The sequence below is a fragment of the Mustela nigripes genome, chromosome 6, assembly GCF_022355385.1.
Source record: "Mustela nigripes isolate SB6536 chromosome 6, MUSNIG.SB6536, whole genome shotgun sequence".
Lineage (NCBI taxonomy): Eukaryota > Metazoa > Chordata > Mammalia > Carnivora > Mustelidae > Mustela > Mustela nigripes.
In genome coordinates, this window is record NC_081562.1 from 45388303 (window position 1) to 45401869 (window position 13567).

Genomic DNA, 13567 nt, shown 5'->3' on the forward strand with positions numbered 1-13567 from the left:
TATAATTCTTCTTTCAGTCCACTTAGCTGAAAACCTCCCCTTTCATGGGGCTAGAAGGGAAAAAACCTAATGGCTATTTACGGCTTTTTTGTAAGGGTGGGTAAAGCAAACCCAAATTACGTAAACAACATAGAAGGCAAACCATAAGAGTTTCTCAGCCAATTTCCTTCTTTGAGAAAATTCAGCAACTAGTTCTGGAAATTTCTGGATTTATTGTTCTGGGTTATTCTAGGTTAGTTTTTATAAGTAAATAATTATTCAGGATCATCTAAATCTAGTGAACAAGATATAAAAAATTATGTATTTGGGGACCTATAAAATTACTGAAATGCACAACTACTAGATCATTCTAGGTCCTCTTGGTTCAGCTAGCTCAACATTTCTCTAACACCAATAATTTTTCAAGGTACTATCTCTTTCATCTAAAATAGCATTGAAGTACTAGGTGTTATACTTAACTAATGAATCATTGAAGACTACATCAAAAACTAATTATGTACTATACGGCGTCTAACTGAACATTATTTACAAAATTGCATTTTAAGTTGCATGACTCTCACTTTCTGTCTACCAAATCCCCTTCCAAAACTCAGTTGTTCCAAGAATCCTTCAGAAATGAAAGATCCTCCCTCAGGAGTTAAGGAACCTCTATTCAAACCTCTGATTTATTTTCATTTACCTCACTCTGAGTCATATTTTTACTCTTTGTCATGTCCTCCCTGAGTATATGTAGTCCAAAAGTTTCTGACTCCAAATGGCCCCGTATGATATCAATTAGTTTGAAATTACATGCAATTTGTTATTTTAAAAACACCTTGGAAATTGCATAAGCAAATATTTTAGAGCTGTTAACTTAAAAAATCATTTGATCATCTTTTTCTTCTCTTCTTTCCCCCAGCCCCTCTTCCCCCCACCCAGCATTCTGTATGACGAAAGGAGCGTGAGAGGAACCGAGGTTGTTTTTGTTCAGAGAATCAGAAGAAACTTATTCACGCATTCAGTCGTTTTTTATTTGTTCACTTAATCACCTGATGATGCCTCTTAGGGCAGAGATAACCAGACATGTGTGGTGTATCACTACCATTGGCCCAAATCTGCCCAAACTTTGGGCAAACCGGACAAGTCCTCAAGAGACCTGGCTTGGCTTGGAGCTGTGGGGGGAGACAGCTGTACTACTGGCAGCCCTTGATCACAAACCAAATCCTCTTTAGTGATAAACCTTAGTTGTGATTAAGTATTGGTTTCCCTTCTCTGACTACACACAAATCCACCAAGTTGAACTTCTCAGCGATCTAAAAGTGGGGTGCAGCAGGCTGTAAATGTTAGTGCATGCTGACTGTGCCTAGCACTTCAGCTCTCTGAGATCCATTTCCACAGCTCTGAAATCGAAGCTCTCTGATATTCGTGTTCTCTAAGAGAAATGGGCTAAACAATTGAGCACGATAATCTACTTTCTTCCAGCATAAAATTCATAGTCTCAAGATTTTTTTGCCCACCCTTTAGTGTTTCCTAATGGCCCCTCTGGAAGCATTTTCTTCCAAAATTCTTTGGAAAGCATGTCACCCCTCAGTTTCTACATGGTCAATGTCCCCTATCTGTTCCATTGTAAGATGTTCTCTTTTCTTACATTGTATAAATACTCAATTGAAAACCCTTTCCAACTAGTGTGCTCACTAGTTTTCCCTTTTGAAACAGAATACTGAATCTTTTGTTAATGTGGTGGGAGGTTTCACACAATTCTGGGTTTATCTCAAATAATGCTGTGGAAACACTGGGGCTATAGAAACAGTTTCACTGCTATTTTCATTTTATCTAATGAACATAGGGGAAAAGCTCAGATCTGAGAAGGAAAAAGTAATAAGCTAGAATCAGAAGAGGGCTATTTGTTACCAATTTTAAAGAGCTGCAGTTTGGTTAAGGACACCAAGCAGGAAAGGTCAAATCTATTGAAGACGTTTAAACAGGTTACATTTCAAACAATGAGTGGTTATCTGTAGTCACTGGGTTCCTTATGGTGTTTCACACATTAACACAGTAAATTACACGTAGATAGAGATATACAGAATTGCATGCTTACTAGCCAAGCCATGACACAACACAGAAAGTCATCAGTGTTACATGACATTGACTGAATTGCTGCTAAGCCCCCAAAAGATCACACTGGCAATGACACTGGTTCCAGGCATCAAATCCCCAGATACTGGTTCATTTTGTTCAAGGCATCACACACTGTGTTCAAATCACTGCGAAGGTCCTGCACCACATTTTCAATACTTCGGGTGTCTTTCAGAATTTCAATACTCTGTGTGTAGGGATTGAAGTACACGGAGAAGGGACGGGTAATTGACTTTGCAAAGTCCCTGCAAAATAAACGGAGATAGAAGGATATGCGATCAACTCTCACTGGTAGAAGAGACACAGAGAGAAGGAAGGAACAGAGCCAGAAGAAATAAAAAGTTATTTTCTGTAGATGGAAGAAAAACAAGTCTACCTCATCTTTTCTTTGGCTTCTTCAAAACTTTCTGAAACAAAGTAGGCTTCCTGGAAAGTGGTGATAAGGCATTCCTGTAAGCAAGTTGTCTTTGGGTCAAAGGCTTTCACACATGCCTTGTCAGAAAGAGCATGCTGCAAAACATACCACAAAACCTGTTAAACTCCGTAATGAGACTTCCAAAGTGCCATGATGTCGTGTTTCTACAACACAGATCAGTATTTTTACAGAATTGTTCAGTTGCTAGTCGGCCATGAAATATGGTACTCTCCCTTACGCAGGGTAAATTGAGTGTTTGCGTTTTTGTTTGCTTTTGTTCAAGTCTGTTAGAAGCTGGGGGGGGTGGGGATGAGATTATGGTATTACTTTATTTATTATCAGACAAATTCATAGGGAAGGACAGTTTGGAGCTATATCCCAAAAGAAATGGAATTTTAAAACTATGCTATGAATAGAAGCAAGGAGAGAACATAAATATGGCCCTCAATTTATTGCCATAAGCAATGTACTGAAATTTCACTCAAATGGCAGAAGTAATAATTACCTGCGTGGAAAGGTAATTGGGACTCTGACTGAACTATTTGTGGCCTCATTACGAGACATTTTAAGGCCAACAGAGTCTGGAGTGGGCTTGAATATTTTAAGGATACTTGCAAAGCATTCATTTCCCTTCCAGCAAGCAGAGCAGAGCAAAATGCCGCAGATAAATATTGTCAGGTAGGCAAAAAGAACTAATATTAATAGTTATAGTTATGCTCAGACCAGGCGTTAGGAAAACAGGGAAGTCAGTGCAATTACTCTTTGAACCATCATTAGCTCCATTCAACTCACTACATGACTGGCACAGAGAACAGCAAGGAACAGTGAATGATTATCTCCTCCAGATCAGTTCAGCTAGGCTAAAAGTACACGTGCTACCTGCCTTTTTATAAGCCCTGGGTTAATGGTTCTCAACCCTCATGTGCATAAGAATGACTGAGGGGCTTGTGAAAAAAAAAAAAATACAGATACCCAGCCTCAATTTTATTTAGCAGGTCTGGGTAAGTCCCAGAAATCTGCATGGTAGAGGCATCCAAGGTGATTCCGACCCCAGAGGTTGTGAAGTCTATTTTGAGAAATACTCCTCTAGATGTTGTGTTTTCCTGAAAGGTTCAATTAGCTGGGGGAGAGTGGTGGACTGAAAGAAGGGGCAGCAGGAATCTACCTGATCTGAGAGAAAAGGGGCTTCACTCGAGATGTTGCTGCTGTCACGCTGGGTAACTGCGCCATGGTCTTTCACCTCTCTGTGCCTCTGTTTCCCTAACTGTAAAGGAAAGGCTTGGGCGGGATGATTCCAGCTTCTGGGTTTCACCCTAAGTACTTTTCCACCTTCCAGTGTAAGAGGTGCATTGCTGAATTAACCAGAGAAATGCCACAAACCTTTCCCGTTCCATTTCTTGGTATATTCCCCAACAATTTCAAAATGCATGGCATGATTCGCACCCTTCCACGAATAAGGCTGCGGTTCCCTAAGTCTGAAAATGTAACTACAAACCAAAAAACTGGCATGTCTGAGAAAGGGCACGCGGCCCTAGCCCACATGTGATTTGCATTCCCGCAAAGTTGTGTTATCCACATCGATGCATCCGTGCATCAGGGGACGTGGAGGGCCTCTGGGAATGAACACATTCTTTTTGGCCCACAGGACAGTTTCATTAGAAGTAGAAGGTCACTACACCTGCAAATGTGTTTGTGCTAGATTCAGTCCAGGGCAGTGAACATCAGGGGATTTGGGTTCCACATGACTAATAATTCTGTCTACATTTTTTTTTTAAGATTTTATTTATTTATTTGACAGAGAGATCACAGGTAGGCAGAGAAGCAGGTAGAGAGAGAGGAGGAAGCAGGCTCCCTGCTTAGCAGAGAGCCTGATACAGGGCTCAATCCCAGGACCCTGAGATCATGACCTGAGCCAAAGGCAGAGGCTTAACCCACTGAGCCTCCCAGGCGCCCCCTGTCCACATTTTAAAAACAACTTCACAGTTTCGAGAAGCAAATGTCTTTTTTTGAGAACTGGCGCTGCTCTGCAAAGAACAGCCTTCCTACCGACTTGCTGTGGTGCTCAGAATTAGAAGCGGCTTCCTTCGCGGACTCGGGGCGTGCTTGACTTCGATGTGTCGTTCTAAGTGTGCGGTCCCCCACCAGCACGTAGGAAAGGAAGGACAGTGACTGACTCAGTGTCCTTGATCTTTCTGTTTTCTCATCCTCACAATCAGGGACGTGGGCAGAGCAGCAGCCGGACAGACTGTGAGAACACTTAAACCACTGCTGATGAGAAGGAGGTGAAACTCATCTGCTTGGGTCTGAGATGCTTTGATGGGCCCTTAGCATGTATAACAAAGGCCTCCCGAATGTGTGTCTACAGCAACAGGGACGGAAGTCAGTGCAGCTGTAGAAAGAACTGTCACATGACATTCCACTGGATACTCAGATGAGCCCGTGTAGTCATTTTAACTAGTAAAGAGGAGGAGAGTGGACCAGGAAAGAGCCCAGAGGGCAGAACGCTCTGCCCCAGACTTCAAGGACAGTCAAGGACAGGCTTTAAGAAACCTGAGGCAAAGACCATCAGGCAATGCATTTCACACTTGCCGAATGTAATATTCCAAGGAGAAACTGGGAACTGAGTGTTGCAAGCTCTCAACAAGGCAGTCTACCCTCGGGAGCCTGCTGGGTCCAACATGCTAACTGGGGACCCTCCATCCATGGGGTGTGGGACCAATGCTGCTCGTCAGCTATTACAAAAGGGAATGATAGTGGTACCTGTATTAGTGGTACCTGTATTAGCCTGGAGCATGACAAGAGCCTGGAGTTCGGGGGGCAACCGCCAAGTGAGGCCGACAAATGGGGGGGGGGTGCTCACACCTGTGAGGGGTCGCATTTCCCCGACAGCAAGCTCTTCTGCGGGCTGCCTGCCAGGGACATCCATGCAGCCTGAATACTAGAGTGTGGCCCCAAGGCTAGGAAAGGTCCATGTCTCTACTGATGCCCCAGGGGGTGAAGCCCTGTTGAGCTCCTGTCACGTCTCTCTCTCCGCTGCCTCAACTTGAGGGAGCAGCCCTCCCTTCTGTGTCCACAGTGGATTCTCTGTAAACATTGAGCCGCACTGCTTGATGTCCCCAGGGAACTCTGTGGTGACTCCTTCCCAAAGTGTTAACAGTCTGGTATCCTGAAGTCCACAAGAACTCATCCGGCTTCAGCAGACAGAGGCCTTCTAAGGCTAAGAGAATGTGGCCGATGGTCCTTTAGTCTTACACCACTTGAAAAGTGCAGGAGTGCTTAAGCATCACCTGCCATCATCCAAAGTCTCTCTAAAAAGACTTTTTTGGATTTACCCAGAGTGCTAAAGTCAAGTAGGCAGGACTGGGAGCTGTGATACCGGGGTCCTAAACACACTGTTCCAGAGGCATGATATCAGAGGAGTGAAACTTCCCCAGGTGGGGACAGAATTTCCTCTTTCAGAAACTGAAAGGACCGATCAACATGAATTCCTTGCAGTATCATTTGAAAAGGGCCTGCAGATACATTGCATTTCCCAGCCTCTCCTCCCTCTGCCCCAGGTGGCCCAGAATGGCCGTGGCCGCCTCTCCCACTGGCCTCAGCATGGCCTTCCCATCCTTCCCAACAGAGGTGGCCATTAGCAATTAATCGGCTTCGATGCACAAATTAAGGCTTATTTGTCATTCCAGCCTTTTAAATACAAAAATCTTTTTGCAACATCAAGTTGCCTAGAACCAGTTGTTATCTAAAGTTCCTGCATGACTTTGGGTAAGTTATCCCACCCTATAAGTCTAGTCTAGTATTCGTCTTGGAAATGGGGATACAAATAGTATCTGTAAGCCAGGGTTGTGGTAAGAAACGAGGGGCACCTGAGTGGCTCCGTCAGTTGAGTGGCTGACTCTTGATTTCAGCTCAGGTGGTTGAGATCGAGTGGCACATGTTGCCCTGCACTCCACGGGGAGTCTGCTTTTCTCCCCCCGCCCCCCCGCCCAGTTGCTCTCTCTCTCTCTCTCAATAAGTAAGTCTTTAAAAAAAAGGGGGTGGGGGACTAAAAGAGGTAATGCATACAAAGCACTTGGCTCATGGGAGTGCCTGGTTTACTAAGTGATCACGGACAGTTCAGCCTGGAGATGATGGCATTCAACCCCGCCTGTCACCACTGGTGCGGCTCTTCTCCCCCAGGGGTCCAGAACCCACAGAGAAAATAACATGGCCCCTGCTATGAGGCTTCCAGGTTTCAGACTACAACAGTGCCTCCCCTAAGTTCAATTTAAAATCTTCCTTCCTCCCAACCACCTGCCTTTGCAGGCACTGAGTTACTATCTCAACTATTCTCCATGGAAATCCTGTGATCATCACCCTCTATATTAGGACTGGTTTAAGTTGGGAAAAAGCGTGAAATCAGGTTTAGAGGTAATTTGGGCCCTAGATTCTAAATAAGAATTTGCAAACACTCCCATGTTCACATTGTAATCTTCTTTTCCTCCATCATAACAGAAAATATATACATTTATATATGTACATATGCATGCATGTAGATAATATTTTTTGAACTTCCCTCAAATGTCCCTCCTAGTAACCAAGTACAAAGTGGCATCCCACACTGCTATTGCTCAATCTGGTGATAATGGCATCACACCTTTTTTTTTTAATCAGTGATGTTGCAAGTTTCATCAATTTGAATAAGCTGCAGGCATAAGGGGAAAAAAATCCCTCTTCAAACAATCTCTTTATACAAGCTAAAGACCTGTTTCCAACTCCCCATGCTCTAGAGTTTGCTCTGTCTTTACTCACAGTGCTGGTTTCAGGAAAAGGTGGGTGGTGGGGAGGGAGTTATGAGCCATCTGTGCAGGGGAAAAGTGGGAGAGCTCTGCAGTGGTGAGTCCTAACTCTAGCCATACCGCTGACAGGATCCACAGGTGCCTCCAGCCTCTTCTATACGGCCTAGTGGGAATTCTAGCCACTGGACGGAGCTGCTGCAAATGGCTATAAACATGAATGATTGTAATAAACACAAGTCTGTTCTCTGAATGCTAATTAGTCCATTAAAAAGACAGTATGATAAAGTCAGTGTGCAAGGAGGTCCTAAAACAAGAGCTGAAAAAATAATAATAATTAAAAAATTTAAAACTCTCAGCTTTGTCAAAACCTGAAAGCAGAATAGATGGATTGGTATGTACTGTTTCAGCAACTACTACGGGGTAGGTGCTAAGGCTGTTTTCAAAAATATCTAATCCATGCCCTTAAGGAAATAGAGAACTAGACTTTACCTTTACCCATAAAAAAAGGAGAAATTGCCTTTTTGCTTTTTAGACGTATTAACGTTTTAGGATAAGACTCAGCCGTTTCATCAGTTAGCAATCATTTCCTACCACCACCAGGAATAAACGTCACTGTTGCTTGCCTATGAGGCTTGAATTCGACAGCAACGCCTATCAACCACTTTCTTAGAATCTCCCTACTAGAGACTCCAAGTTCCTTGAAACATTAGAACTTTAATTGTGGCTTTGTTGAATAAAGTGAATAAATAAATGAGTGCATAATAAATTTAAAAATGAGACATAATATAGTAGGGTCAATTCTGAGATAGAAAAAATGTGAAAGATCTATGTTATGGATAAACACCAATCAATCATCCTACTCTCAACCTTTTTTTAAAGTCAGACTTCCAAATGAGTTAGCTCATTATCAGCTGCTCCCCAGAGTGATGAAGGTATGGTAGAGGCCCTACCAAAACACACTTTTAGAATTCCCAAAAATATATCACAGAACAGAGAAGAGAGAGGGCAGCCAATGATGAGGTTAAAAGAAGTCTTTGTGCTATCAGATGTAGCTTGTACAAGCTTTTCCATATTTAGGTTCTCTCTCCAAAGACTGTCAAAAAACAAGCATTCTAATCATTGAAAAAATAAGAGGGAAAATGAAAGTTATCCTCCGAACTCTACATACACCCCCTTGGGAGTACTTGGTCAGCTCTGAAGTACGACACCTACGCCCAGGAAAATTTAGCCTCTTAAAGCAAATTTTAAAGTGTTCTGTTCAAGGAAAGAAGGTGCATTATGGATATTTATGTAAAAGTAATAAAGATTACACCAAAACCTCCCACAGCTTAGCTGGGACCTACATTTAGGCTACAGTTGGAAACAAGAGATCTTCCACTGCAAAAGGTAACTACTTTCGAAATTGTTAAGTGTGTTTTACACAGGAATTTTTATAGTGCTCTCACTAAAGCTATCTCCCTATCCTGAGTTCAGAATTATCCTGTGTCCGTTCAATTAGAAGTTAGACAGAAGTACTCGGAAGATGTGAGAGAGTTCTGGACATTTGCAGAGATTGTAGCGGAGATGAGGATTGGGAAGGAGGTATGGGAAGCATCTTGTGTTATGTATTCTCCATGAGTCACCAGGAGATACTTCTCATAGCAAGAATTTCTGAATTGTAAAAATGGTCCAAAGTAGCAATCACTGGGAAGTTGGAGTGGAGAAGTTTGAGAATGGAAGAATGCTAATGACCAGAGGTGATGGACCAGAACAAGATTCACGGCAGACAATGCCCTTTGGTGTACGTAGCCCTGGCTTATTTCCATTTCCAGACATTTCTGTCCACACCAATAGGAACAAAAACAACACACTCAACCCAATGCTGCCTATACATGCCCCATTAACCCGATTAGAGGACCCTGTCGAAAGTCAGGGCGATGAGAGAGATTTGTTTCTTTTGTTTCTGGCATCATTTATAAACCTTCTGAGAATGTAAATAGATGTAGCTCAAGAGCTAAATCATTTTCTAATTCTTTTCTCATGGAAATCAAGAAGCATTCTACAGAAGGCATGGGTCTTGCAGGGATATGACATCATGCTATTGCTGTGGGCTTTGGCCGCTGTACTGAAATTAACGTCAAGTGGCTTTTTTGTTGCTGTACAGAACTTTGTTTAAAAAAAAAATCAACACATTACATCAGGCTTTTGTCATGTGAAATGTTAGCATCTATTCCAGCTACATGGAGCTCCAGCAGCTCCCCAAACAGGCCAGGATTTGACAAGAGCACACATGCTGCTGTCCACCCAACTGTTCTGTGCATCTCATCCACTCCTCATTCATCTTTTCCACTTCTCAGGAGTCAGCGTGGGCAGCAATGCCCTTGTCCGGAGCCTTCCCTGGCATGACCCAGTAAGTGCCAGGCCCATGTGTCACACTTGGCATTATCCGATTGGCTGCTTAGCCCTTGCACTAGAAAGTAAACCCTCTGATAACAGGGACCCCAGGAAGTACAGCCTACTGGTTAAGGGCTGGGATCCTGCAGGGTAGACCACCTGGACTTGGGTCCAGCTCCAACATGCATTCGCTGTGTGATCTTGGGCAAGCTCCTTAATGTCTTTGTGCTTCCATTTTCTCATCTATGATAATAATACTGATTATCTCATGGGGTTGTTATGAGAAATAAGTGAGTTAATACGTTTAAAGCACCTACAATACTAATTGAGGTCTGCTTAAGTGTCCACTTCTCCTTCTCCCTCCCACTCCTCCCCCCTCCTCCTCCTCTTCTTTCTCCTCCCTCTCCTCCTCCTCTACTCCTCCTTCTTCATTATTTATATCCCCAGTGACTGGCACAGTACATGGCACATAGTAGGTACTCAACCAAATGTTTGAGGAATTAATGAATGCCTGAATGGAATCATAAAGTGAACACTCAATAAGACAACAGTTAACACTGTACCTTTCAAGAATATAAACAACCAAAAAATTCCAATAGTCATCTATTTGCCAACTATATTATATAAGGATAATCAATACCCCAAATAACAACCTCCGCTTAGTCAATAATCCTGATCTTAGTCTCAGTAATCAAAGAAAGATTAAACTATGTTTAGTACCATTTCCAGATTATACATCATACTGCATTCTAAATTCACCAAAACTTGTTACCTTCCCATGGTATGCACAGCAATTCTTAAGTAACCAGGATATTTAAATTATCAAATGATCCAGGCCCCAACACTTCTGAATAAATGACCAATTTACTGCATTTTAACCAACTGAGCCACCCAGCATCCCTTTATTGTCTTTTAAGACCAAAAAATAAATAAATAAATAAAAGCATTCCTTAGGCATTACTATACATATTAGCTACCTTTCTGAATGTAGGTTCATTTAGATTTTTTTTTCCAAATTGTATATGTCCACAAATGTTTTAATACACATTAATTTTGAAAAGGCTAAAATAATCTCAAATTTCTCTTGGAGGAGTAAATTCTAGGGTATCCATGGGAGCCACAGGGATAACAGAAGTGAAAATACCCAAGATATCCTTGCAAGGAAATTTCAATCAGGAGGATCACTGCTAACTTGTCTGCCCACTTTTCAGCACTCAATTTAGGCTAGTCATATGTTATCCAACATTTGAGCATACATTCGTCCTTCCTGTTGGTCTGTGCACATGGCTGCTCAACCATCTGAGTCACACCACAAACCTACAAAGGCATGACCCATTTTCAGAAGTGCAAAAAGTTAGGTCAGTGCCCACATCTGAGGTGCCAAATCCTCTGTATTAAATATTTATGGGGTACCTACGAGTAGAACTGCTCAGACAAACAAATCAATATTTCCATGACCTTGAACCAGTTTGCCTGGGAAGGATGTTTTCATTCACAGCTTCGTACCTTTAATTCTCCAATGGAGGAAAGGAGTCCTGCTCCATATGCCCGCAGTTGCCCTTCTTGCTTGCAAAGGCCAAACTCGATTGTGAAAAAATAACACTGAAAAATAAAAAAGAAAAGAAAAGAAAAGAAAAAGACATGGACATACATCCAGCGAACTAGTCAACATTGTTCTTCTATAGAATAAAATGGCACCCAAAATAAAATGGTGCACTGGGCATAGTTTCTTCTACAGTGTCAATTTAAACACATTTGAATTAAGAATATTCATTGATCGCTTCTCGGCCTTTTGGCTAAGATCAAGTGTGAAGAATATTCATTGAAATCTATTCCCTTGCTTAATAATCCCTCCCTAGGCTAAATGTGTATGGAAAACGTATTAGTTACTAAGAGATTTATGCTTAGCGGATTCAGAAACCCCATGAGTCAAATCATATCCCCAGCAATAATTTTTTAAAAATCACAGACTTAGAAATAAATGAATATGTCACAGTCATAACACTGTAAGAATATGCTACTGTTGGGGCACCTGGGTGGCTCAGCCTCTTAAGTGTCTGACTCTTGGTTTTGGCTCAGATCTTGATCTCATGGGTCGTGGGATCAAGCAGCACACGGGGCTCCATGCTCAACAGGAGTCTGCTTGGATATTCTCTCTCTCTGCCGCTCCTCCCACGCACACTCTCTATCTCTCTAAAATAAATTAATTAATCTTAAAAAAAATATAGAACATATTACTGTTTACCAAGTTGTGTTTCAGCTAACATAAACAAAGTTCATGGAAATGTGGAAAAATAACTTGGAACCCAGTAATTCCAAACTGATTTTTGCAGTTTGTTTATTCATTCAGCAAGCATTTGGTGAGTACCTACCAGGTGCCAATGCTAGGCAAAGAATTGTGGTAAAGAAACAAGAGTGAGACCAAAAGAGCAAGTACACACTTACCAAGTTACCCAACCAAAATTTTAGTATGTTTTTTTTAGCAAGAACTTACATGTATATCTACATATGTTACACACATAGATACACGTATATGTGTGTATATGTAAAAATATATATATATATGTATACATATAGTAAGAACCACTTCATTGACTGAGTTTTGCCAGCATCAACTACTACAGCTTTGCCAAGACACTGAAGTCTATAGCTGTTTCTGTTGATTTTAGGAAACCAACCTAGACAGACAGAAACCTCTGCACAACCAAAAATCTCAGGATGCTCTTGAGAGAGGCTGAAATCACACTACTCTTGCCCAAGAGAAAAGTGAGAAGTTGACAATGAGCGAGCGACTTGCATCAAATTAACACTGTCCTGCATGAGTGAGGACAGAGCACTGACAGTGTTGAGAAGGAAGAATTTACACACCCCTGGAAAGTGGAAAATGGTAATTATTTCTGGCCCACGGCAGTTTGCTCTATTTTCATTTGGAAGTTGAGATGTCTCCTGGTTCAGAAGGGTTTTATACTTTTTAGGTGTGGGGAGGATCTGGGAGGTCGAGTGGGATGACCCCGAAGGACTGGTCCTTGCAGGTCATGGCACTCAACCTCTCGAGGAAAACTTCCTTTCCTGATTCACCTCCGCAGAGGGCTAAAATTAGAGTCCTTCCTACCCCCATCAGTATCCGCAATCCCCTTCAATTCTCCCGCTTACCCTGCTCTGAATGTTCTCTCTTTTCCATCATACCCTCTTTTTGACATGGTCTTTAATTTCCGTATGTATGTTCCCCATAGTCATGTGTCTCCCCACCCTAAACTCTGTGCTTTGTAGGACAGCACCCCTGACCTCCACCGACGAGATGTCAGCAGCAGCCCCCACCCTGCTTGCAGCAGCTAAAAAGGTCTCTAGACATTAAAAAATGTTCCCAGGGGACCAACTCTCTTCTGCCTCAGAACCACTGATACAGAATTTTGTCTGAAACACACCAAGGGTGCAATAAATAGTTGGTGAATAACTAGCAAATGAGAGAATTATCTCTAAGTCAGGTTTGCTGTGTGGCAGTGTGACCAGGAAGAAAGACAGGAAGGGACCTGAGCTCTAGTCTCGGCCCTGCTTCTTTTTTTTTTTTTTTCTATTAATTAACACATAGTGTATTACTAGTTTCAGGTGTCAAGTTTAGTGATTCATCAGTTGGGTAGAATACCCAGGGCTCATTAAATCCCATATCCCCCTTAATGTCCACCACCAGCCACACTCAAGTTTGTTCCGTACAGTTAAGAGTTTCATGGTTTGTCTCCCTCTCTGATTTTGCCTTATTTTATTTTTCCCTCCCTTCCCCTATATTTATCTGTTTTGTTTCTTAAGTTCCATGTATGAGTGAAATCATACAATATTTGTCTTTCTCTGACTGACTTGTTTCACTTAGCCTAATGCCCTCTAGTTCCAG

The 13567-nt window shown here is 42.2% G+C and overlaps 1 protein-coding gene across 2 annotated transcripts in view; it reads right to left on the bottom strand.

The window, feature by feature from the left end:
* Window positions 1-2185: 2185 nt before the first annotated feature.
* The window catches only part of TPH2 (tryptophan hydroxylase 2), a 98553-nt gene continuing 87171 nt past the window's right edge, over window positions 2186-13567 (bottom strand). For both annotated transcript variants that reach the window (XM_059404696.1, XM_059404697.1), the window contains exons 9-11: window positions 11188-11283; window positions 2492-2625; window positions 2186-2360 (exon numbers count right to left, since the gene is read on the bottom strand). In XM_059404696.1, the coding sequence (XP_059260679.1) occupies window positions 2186-2360; window positions 2492-2625; window positions 11188-11283 (405 nt within the window). The remainder of the gene's footprint in view (window positions 2361-2491; window positions 2626-11187; window positions 11284-13567) is intronic.